This window comes from Olea europaea, chromosome 18 (genome assembly GCF_002742605.1).
Source record: "Olea europaea var. sylvestris chromosome 18, O_europaea_v1, whole genome shotgun sequence".
NCBI classification, from domain to species: domain Eukaryota; kingdom Viridiplantae; phylum Streptophyta; class Magnoliopsida; order Lamiales; family Oleaceae; genus Olea; species Olea europaea.
In genome coordinates this window covers 9049478-9059504 of record NC_036254.1, presented here as the reverse complement: position 1 = coordinate 9059504, position 10027 = coordinate 9049478, and the positions used below count along the sequence as shown (strand labels likewise).

At 34.8% G+C, this 10027-nt stretch overlaps 1 protein-coding gene across 1 annotated transcript; it reads left to right on the top strand.

The window, feature by feature from the left end:
- Positions 1–4099: 4099 nt before the first annotated feature.
- LOC111366702 lies at positions 4100–5925 on the top strand. Its single transcript, XM_022987407.1, has 4 exons — positions 4100–4372; positions 4713–4979; positions 5048–5464; positions 5818–5925. The coding sequence occupies exons 1-4, from the start codon at positions 4100–4102 to the stop codon at positions 5923–5925; spliced, it is 1065 nt and encodes a 354-aa protein (XP_022843175.1).
- The last annotated feature ends 4102 nt before the right edge of the window (positions 5926–10027 follow it).

Sequence of the window (10027 nt, the reverse complement as noted above, 5' to 3'; positions counted from 1 at the left end):
ATATGGCTATAAACCCTAGCCATGCTCTTGTATGATTTGTGTGTGAAAATTAGGAATGTAAATTGGGCTCGTCGTCTCAGGCAGCTTGTAGCTCGACCCAGGAAAAGTCCAAGCTAGCTCGGCCCGTGGCTCAAGTCGGCAACCATTTGGCCCGAGCCAAACGATTAATTAAAAATAATAAATATCTGTTGCAGTAGATTTGCTGTCAAATAAGGCAACTATCAGCCTGGTAACTATAAGATTTGAATTCAAACGGTTTGATTTTTTTGGTCATAAATATGGGTTAAATTTTTCAGTTTCATATCAATCTTCTTCGATCAATTTTAACTCGCGGCATTATAGTTTCAAGTTTTAACTTCATTCTCTAATTTCTTTGTTTTAATACTTAGTTTTTTACTCTAAGATCCAGTATCATTTGTTATAATATTTATAGAATATGGATGGATTTTACTAGTGATGAGATTAATCAATTTAAGGGTAGTTCGAATACCCCATTGTTATAATATTTATAAAATATAGATGGATTTTACTAGTGATGAGATTAATCTGGATTTCGCATAAAGGTCGGGCCAAGCTTAGGTTTTTTGGTCGGCCTTGCAAAAAAGCTCGAACCATTTTACTCGAGCCCAACCCAACCCTCAAGTTTTGGCTCACAGGCCGGTTTACCTAGGCTCGTTGAAATCACTAGTGGAAATTGAAGAAAATCGACTACCTTAGAGAAGAGAAAAATCGGCTCCTTTGTGATATCCAAAATCGGTGATAAACTTTGTGATTTTCAATCTCTTCCTTGTCTTCCTTTGTGGTGTTTTCTCATTGCCTTTGTGACTAAGAATCATCACCGTTATCTTGTCTTTTGTAGGTGAGATTGAGAAGCAACCGAGATGAATATATATATTTGTTGTGGATCGGAGCCAGTTAAATTGGTGGTTGGCAAGGAAAGGTAACGTTGAATTGAGCCAGAAAAATACCATTTGACGATTCTTGGAACAAGCTTCCGCGATAATTAGATCTTTTTATTGTTAGGTAAACATAATTTGTTTACTATGAGAGTATGAGTATAATGTTTTAATACTACTAAATGCTTTAAATTTAAATGTTGGCTGATTTGACTTTTGTTGTTCGTTATCCATTTTTCTGTATTTATTTCTTTTGTGATGTACAACTATTTTTATGATAAAAGAGTTTCAGATTCTACTTTTATTAAAAGTAGGGATGTCAACGAGTCGAGTCGAGTCGGTTCGCAAGTCGAAATTTTGGGCTTGAGCTCGGCTCGAGTAAAATGTTCGAGCTTTTTTCTTAGCCAACCCGAGCAAAAGCTTGACAAAAAAATTAAGCTCAACCCAAACTTTCGGCTCTGGCTAGCTCAGATTTTGTTTGGTTTTGGTTTTTTTTTTTTAATTAAAAAGGTAGTAAGTTGCTACGTTGTTTGGCAGCAACTTGCTGCCTATTAAAAGGCAGCGTGTTGTTGCCTTTATTTATTTTTTATTTTTAAATATATGCTCGGTTCTCCCGAGCCAACGAGTCACATGGGCCGGTTTGGGCTTTGTCCGACACCTAAAAATGGGGTTTGGTTCGAGCCTCGAGCTTTTTTCGTGTCGAGCCAACAAACCCGATTGTCATCCCTAACTAAATGTCTTCGTAAAATCCCAATTTGATATTTATGCAATTTTTAATATTCAAATTTTTTTTCTACATACTCATTTTCAATTACACATTCATAAAATAAAATATTTTAAATGTAAACTCAAAATTTGTCTCCAACTTTTTAACCATACGTTCATCAAAAAATTATTATTCAAAACTCCATTTAACAAAAATAATAGTTGTCATACAGGGGCTTAGGTTAATTATAGTATAAATTATTTTTTGAGAAAGTTTTCCCCAAATTTCAGGGCCCTTATTTGGCCCCCATTTTTTTAAGGGATAACCACATATCTACTATATTATATAAACATGTTTCACAATTAGCAAAGTTCCTTAAAACTTTCATAATCCAGGTGATAATTGAAAATATTAAATATATAAAAATATAATGTTATATACGTTAAATTTGGATAAAAAAATTATAATCTTCTACAAATTACTAATATGCCATAATTAAAGACATTTTTTATTTTCCAACCATAATCAAACGAGATTTTCTTTCTCTACAAAACGGGTTCCACAAAAACTCTCTTTCTAAACAATAGATTCACCAAAAACATCACGAAAATTTCCCTGGCATTCTCTGCAATCGATCAATAACGTCGATATGCTGGTAATTTTCATTTAATTGGAGAAAGTCGAAGTTCGAGTATGGAAGAATTCAATTTGCCCAAAGCAGAAACTGAAGTTTTTTGATCTGATTTCGAAGGTAAGCATATAATTACTTAGTATAGTTTATGATTTTAAAGAAACAGGTGTTTTCGAAGCTATTGAAACATTTATCCAAACATAATCAGAGGTTTCACGCCGTTAAGAATAAACTATATTTTGCCCAGTGTGTGACGTGTATTTTTTCATTAACCATTGGTAGTATGCAATTTTTGTTTTTCAATTTACAGTTATGAACGTGTTGATCTATGACTGTTTTTGTGATTCAATCACATTGGTGCATATTTTTGTTAATTGTGACTAGTTGTGACCACTGAATTAAATAGATTGTGACATATATGTTAAATGTCTTTGACAGTCCATAAGTAGAATTAGTTTATTCTGTGATTAATGTCATTGCATTGAAAATTGATTCTCTGCGACACTAAATTTGTTGACCGTATGTGAATTTCTTTACATTAAATAACTTCTGTGACCTGTATTGATAGATCCGTGACTTCTTCATCTGTGGCCTATATTCATCAATGTCATTGCATCTGATCGTTTCCTGATTTTAGTGAATAAAGTGTGACATTCTGTTATTTGTTTGTGATCAGGGATGACAATTTTGAACGTGTGCCTGTTATATGGAGGTCACACATCACTTATACTAGTGAATGATACGTGCAAGTATGATGAGTTGGTTAACCTTGTTATTTCAGAATTGGGGCTTAATCATGCAGAAGTAGGTGTGAGATTAACATATTCTTTGGATTCTAGTTTACCTCCAGTTCGGATACTAAGTAATAATAATGTCTTAACGTATTTGAGGCTAAGATCTTTGGATGGCATTGTATCGAACTATCCTATTGCAGTTGATGTTATCACTACAGACTCATGGCAGTCAACAGGTGCATTGCAATGCCCAGAGTCATCAATTACTACCATTGAGTCATCGACTAATGTGTTTTCTTTACAACAAATAGCTCAGGATATATGAGACTCGGTTACTACAATTGAGAACGGAAACATTGAAGAAGATGTGACATTGATATCTCAAGCAAATGCTAGAGAAGTAGTGGAGGGAAATGTTTTCCGCAATAAGGAAGTACTGAAAATGAGCTTGGCCCTCTATGCCATACAAAACAAATTTGAATATAAGGTGTTGAGATCGGACAAAAAAGAGTACGTAATAAAGTGTTCCCAAGATGATTGCAAGTGGATATTTAGATCTTCACGCTTGGGAGAAACGAAAATGTTTAAGATCAGGGAAATCTATAATGGTCATACATGCTCAATGAACATTGTTTTAGGATCTCATCGACAAGCATCTAGCTCAATGGTGTCAAACTACATCAGGTATAAATACACTTCTTCACGTACAATATACACTCCTAATGATATCTCAAATGACATGTTGCACAAATATGGAGTATCGGTGAATTATATGAAGGCATGGAGGTCACGTGAGCAGACATTAAAATTGGTTAGAGGTGATCCAACAACATCGTTTCAGTTGCTACCTTCTTATTTTTTTATGTTACAACAGATGAACATAGGGACAGTCACACGAATAGAAACTGATCATTTAGATAGATTTAAATATTGTTTTATGGCTTTGGGTGCATCGATTGCTGGTTGGAAATATTGTAGGCCAGTCATTGTTGTTAATGGTACATATTTAAATGGTCACTACGGCGGTACACTCTTTACAGCTTGTACACAAGATGCAAATAACAATATCTTCATACTAGCTTTTGGGATTGGGGATAATGAAAACGATAAGTCGTGAAGATGGTTTCTTGAGATGTTGAAGAGGGCGTACGGATCTAGAGATGGATTATGTATAGTATCCGATAGACACAATAGCATAAGAAATGCCATTGAATTTGTATATCTAGTGGCAATGCATGGGATCTGTTCATACCATTTGCTGAAAAATTTGAAGTCACATTCTGCAAAATCAAGTCACAATGTCACATATGCATTCAATTCTGCTGTAAGAGCTTATACAGTGGATGAATTTGAATACCAAATGCAGCAATTGGACTCAATAAATGAAGATATCAGGGGATATTTGGTATGTGATTGTCTGAAACTTATGTTATATGACTTCCTGTCACTATTTTTGTGATGTTATGAAATTTCTATGAATATCTGTGATCATGCATGTTTAATGTACAAACTATATTTCATTTTTTATTACATGAAATTGAAACATGATTATGAATGAAATATACAGTGCATATTTAGCATGTGGTCTCATTTATAATTGAAAACATAATATAGTTTTATGAATGTGTCCATTTGTGACCTGTTCTGTGATAATACTGACAATCTGTAAACTTTTTAGAGTTAACTGTGACCATATGTGACTTGTTACTTGAATCTGTTATCTAATAACTAAAATTATTTTGTAGTTGGATGTTGGATATGAAAAATGGTCAAGATTGCACATGCCAACCAATAGATACTCTACTCTGACATCAAACATAGTAGAATCTGTTAATGCAGTCACGAAGGCGGCAAAAAATTACCCCATTGAAGCACTTCTAGAATCATTGAGGCAAATGGTCCAATCTTGGTTTTGTAAAAATAGAGATGACGCACATGACACTTTCACAAAGCTTGCAACAAAATATGAGAAGTTGTTAAGGGAAATGAGCAATGATGTGAGAAATCTAAAGGTAAAAACAAGAAAACTATGTTTATTATGTTGATCACAAGTATAACTTTAAATATTTTTTATTTTTAGGTTTCACCTGCAAGTCACGCTTTATTTGAAGTGAGAGACAATTCTTCATCATACATGATTGATATAACGCTACATACATGTAGTTGTAGAATGTTTCAAGTGGATCAACTTCTCTGTCCACATGCACTGGCAGTAATAGCAACATTGAAGCTGAATGTATATGACTTTTGCTCTATGTATTACACAAGAGATGCATATCTAAATACCTACAAAGAGACTGTATTTCCTGTAGATAATAAATCAGAATGGAATTTGCCAGAAGATGTAAGTAATAGAGTTGTTTTTGCTCAAAACCAAAAGAGAAGCTCTGGACAGCCTACTGAGAAGAGAAAGAAGCCAGCATATGAAAGATCACAAGTTGTGAAATGTGGAAGATGCGGTGAATTCGGGCACAATCGTCGAACATGCAGAAACTTGGTGCCACTTAACCAGAATGACAAAAAACTGAAAATAAAGAAAGATCCAAAGAAATTCAAATAGCTTAGCATAATTTTTTTACAAAATGATATTCTTTGTAATTGCAAATTGTTTCATTTTATTGCCGAACGACGTATTTTTTGGATTATACAAGTTGATAGATTTATGCATTGAGCTTTCGTTATTCTCACGATGTCACTTATTTCTGGAAAAGGGTTGTGTAAACAAACATTGATTGTAACTCTGTTTTTGTTGATTGTGACCGTCTGTGACCATTTCAAGCATTAAATAAGCTCTATGTTTTTTGTTTAACTTGTGTGTTCAAACTGAATCTGAATGTCATCTTCCACTAGATAAGGCCAACTTGTGTGTTCAAACTAAACCCGAATATATCATCTTCCACTAGATGGGACCAATTCTATGCTTACTTCTTTTGTAAGAGTGTCGATGATAAATGTTAAGAATTTGTGACCATTTGTGACTTGTTCATATGTAACAAGTTAATCAAACTATTCGTGACCATCTGTGACTTACAGTAATATAAGAAAGTACTCATATGTGACCACTTTGACTTATTCAAGTCATGCAAATTAACCAACTGTTGCTATTTGTGACGATTTGTGACCTGCGGTTATATAACACATTATTCGCATGTGACTATTTGTGACCTGTTTAGACTCTGCAGTATTTTCACGTGACCTGTTCAGACCGTGCGAATATAGACTTTTACATCCATAAAAAAATTTAGAAGATATAAACAAAATCATTCACATAAACACCAATACTTTCACCTTGTACCAATTAACAAAAACAAATTCAAATTCAATTCCAAAACATATTACAAAGATAACATCTATCAACTACATCATAAAAATATCTGTTGTCTAATTTTGAACAGCTATCAATCTAATCCATCATGAAAATAATGCCATCAACAGGAGTTCATTCATCTGACTTTGAACTTCCCTTTCCAATCTGCTTCAGTTGCTTTTTTTGAACAGTAACGTTGCAATTTCAAGTCTGGCATTCCCAGCATCAAATGACATCGGCATATTGCCAAGATCATTGTGCAACAAATACTGTGCATACTTTATCACAAAAACCCCACAATCATGCCTGTAATATTTAAAGAAGACAAACCATAAGTAATTACAAAATGTTGATGGAAAATGATAAAACTTGCAATGCCCATAACAAAACTTACCCATTTTGTTGTTGGGGTAAACCACGGACAATATTAACATGCAGTTCCCTAGATTTGTCACCAATGCTATCACTAGTTTCCTTCCATAGCCTTTAAAAGGTGTGTAAGAGTCTTCACAAGCGATAAAACCCCTTCGCGAACCTTGTTGTCCTTGTATGATTTGTTGCTTGAATTATATATGTAAAGAACATGGTTAATAATATCAAGCTGCCCTAACATCCAATGAGCATGATTTGTTGGCATAATGGGCATCAACACAGATTCAACTTCTCTCCAAGCAGTATTAAATTATAATGAACAGCGACAGTGCCACATACAAACTGAGGACTTATCACGTTATCTGCATCTTTAAACTTTACCCTGTGCACACACATATGCCCTCATCAAACAAAGAATATGATTGTGACCAATTTATTTCTGTCTGTGACCAGAAATGCTGTAGTCACAAAAAGAAATGGAAGGTCACAATTCACTAAAAACACTAAAATCTACGTTTAATTTACTTGTTCTTGGGCTTGTATCCTTTGTCAAACCAATTCTTAATTGAACTCAAATCTGTGCTATAAACTCCTTTCGAATAATTTTAGAACACGACGTTTACAGTGATAGATTTTGATCCAGTAGCAGCATGACGTGGATCGACCTTAACAAAAGGTGACTGCAGAGTTTTCGATGGCTTTTGTGCTCTCTTCACAGGTAGTCCAGATGATGGTGGTGCAAGTGTTTCTTCCTGAATAAAAAACATAAAAACAACGTTTCTTAAATTAGTGTATGACAATAAATCTGAATTTATAATATTAAAACACTAAATGTTTCATTAAACTGACATCTTTACAATGAAGTTCAGTAGACTCCAACACACGTGCAATAGCCTCATCAACCTGATCCTGCACTTCTTTACTGGCAAAAAATATATCATCAGAGCTTTTAGGTGTCTGTGAGGAGCAAACTCCTAGATCAAATGAAGGAGATTCAAGAACATAGTCATCATGAACATGTGAAAACTCAGGTGCCATGTGACCCTTGTCCACTTTTTCAGCCACATCATCGCCTTTTTGCTTAGGTTCTATGTGAACATTGTCACTTTTTCCAACAATATCATCACCTTTTGGCACAGGTTCCATGTGACCCTTGCCATTTTTGTCAACATCATCATCATCTTTTGGCACTTGTTCCGTCAAAACATCTTTACCACTCAACTTCTTATGAAGTTCATCCATCACCGAAGATAAAATGTCAGAAACAGATTCAACAAAATTTTTAAGTGACAACCTGATGTCACTCAAGCTATCTTTCAACACATTGTGACTCTGAATGACGTCATTGAGCTTCAAAGAATTGTTTGATTGACGCATGTTTACATTCATCTTAGAGAGTTCTGACTTCATCGACATAAGCTCCTCTTTCAACCCCTTATTCTCCGCTTGGAGTTTGGTTACTTCCTTTTCAATCAATTGCTTCAGTCGACCACATTCCTGATAAATTTTGTAGTTAGTGAAATTGTATATAAAATGTGTTCTGAAGTGAAAAGACAATGATATTACTTACCTCAACACATGAGCAATCTGGATGTGAGGCAGCACTTTGCTGATCGCGAGAGCTAGAGCCAGCAACCCCCGTTTGTTTATATAGTGATGGGCCTACAAAATCTGAATCTTCAACGTCTATCTTCGACAGCAGGGGAGTTGCCTCACTTGTGCCCAATTGATTTTCAGAGATCTTAAAAATTCCGAGTTGGTCATCTAGGCTTTAAGTACTGCACATCTACCGATCGTACACAATATATATAAGAATGAAGAAAGTCACAAGAAACAAGTCACGTGTTTCACGTCACAAGCTTAAGAGACATGCGACTTTACAAAACAGGATATTCATACTTCAGTTCACAATCGTATGAAGAAAGTCACATATCACACGTTTCCGATCACATTCACAAGTCACAAGTCGCATAAGAGCAAACTAAGTCACAAGGCACAAGCCACAACATACATAAGGATAAAGAGAGTCACAGGTCACAAGTTACATGTTTTAGGTCACAGTCATAAAACATATGTCACTTTACAAACAGGATATTCATACTTCAGGTCACAAATCATATTTCGTATCATAATAAATGTGAAGTTCATATTTAAAACCTGTCATATATGGCATTGTGAGCTCAACTTCAGATGGATCTATGTCATTTATCACAACCTGTTTCACATAAGATGAAAAAATATTGATCATATGCCATTTCAAAATTTATATAATCAACCAAATGATTACATAACAATTTAAATGTATTTAAAACCTTACATTCTTATTTCCAAATACTTTGTCCTCCAACATTGACACTGAAGGATGTTTGTGCGCAGTCCAATTAATAATGCGTGGATATTTCTTATAAATTCTTGTGGCCACATTTCCCTCAAGTGCAAGTATGCACTCATATAACCACACCTGGAAAGCCACTAAAAAACCTGTCAATCTATAGTGACTAGTTTGTTTTGATAGTCCCTTTTTTAGCGACAATAAGGTGGTCTCAAACAAATATCTACCCCAAGGAAATGTTTCAAGAGTGGCAAAATCGTCTACAAGTGCAAATATGTATTGATCCACCACCTTCGGGTAGGATTTAGCAAATAAGTATGAGGTGATGAGATAGATAATTCCAATCTTAACAACGTCAAGGTCTGATGCATCATCAAGTGAAATAAAAACCCTCTTGACATCTTCACTTGTAACAACTTTTAAGTCCTTAAAATACGTGTCCTTCACTGAAGACGGTTTTTCATCTAACATTGGTCGACCATCGACCCCATCATACCTCAATCCCGTAACCAAACAAAATTCAGCAATTGAAAAACGAATATATCTCCCATTTACATTAAACCACATCTCTTGCTTGTTCGGTTGCTGGACCTCCCGTAGTAAAACTTGGTGAATCAATTGTGGCTGCACAACTATCTCCCTACAATGCATGTAGTAGGAGAAACATGTGTTTTCTAGAATTGCCATCTGCGCAGTCTTAAATTTCATCACAAAGTGCGTAATCACACTCTGTATTTGCGTTGTGGCGATTTTTCCAGAAAACCAATTCCTTGGTTTTATTAAGTATTTCCAGTCCTGCACAATGGTAAAATAAAAAATGTTACTTTGACCTTCAACACACAAACATTTCGCTGTGACCAACTCTTCTAAGATCATAACACAAAGAAGTAAAAAGTCACAACAACTATTTCATTCGCAAACAATCCAGCACTCCTTTAAAAACACATTCGATTAAAGTAAATAGTAATTGATCACACAGTACAAATTACAAACTACTCAATGAGTTGGTCATAAAATGATATTTCCTACACAAAATACCCACATCAGGT

Excerpts from the sequence above, each read along its gene's own strand:
- LOC111366702 (XM_022987407.1), top strand. The coding sequence starts at position 4,100 with ATGTTGAAGAGGGCGTACGGATCTAGAGATGGATTATGTATAGTATCC. Across the intron at positions 4,373-4,712 it reads AAGATATCAGGGGATATTTG|TTGGATGTTGGATATGAAAA; the intron begins GTATGTGATTGT and ends ATTATTTTGTAG. Across the intron at positions 4,980-5,047 it reads ATGATGTGAGAAATCTAAAG|GTTTCACCTGCAAGTCACGC; the intron begins GTAAAAACAAGA and ends TTTTATTTTTAG.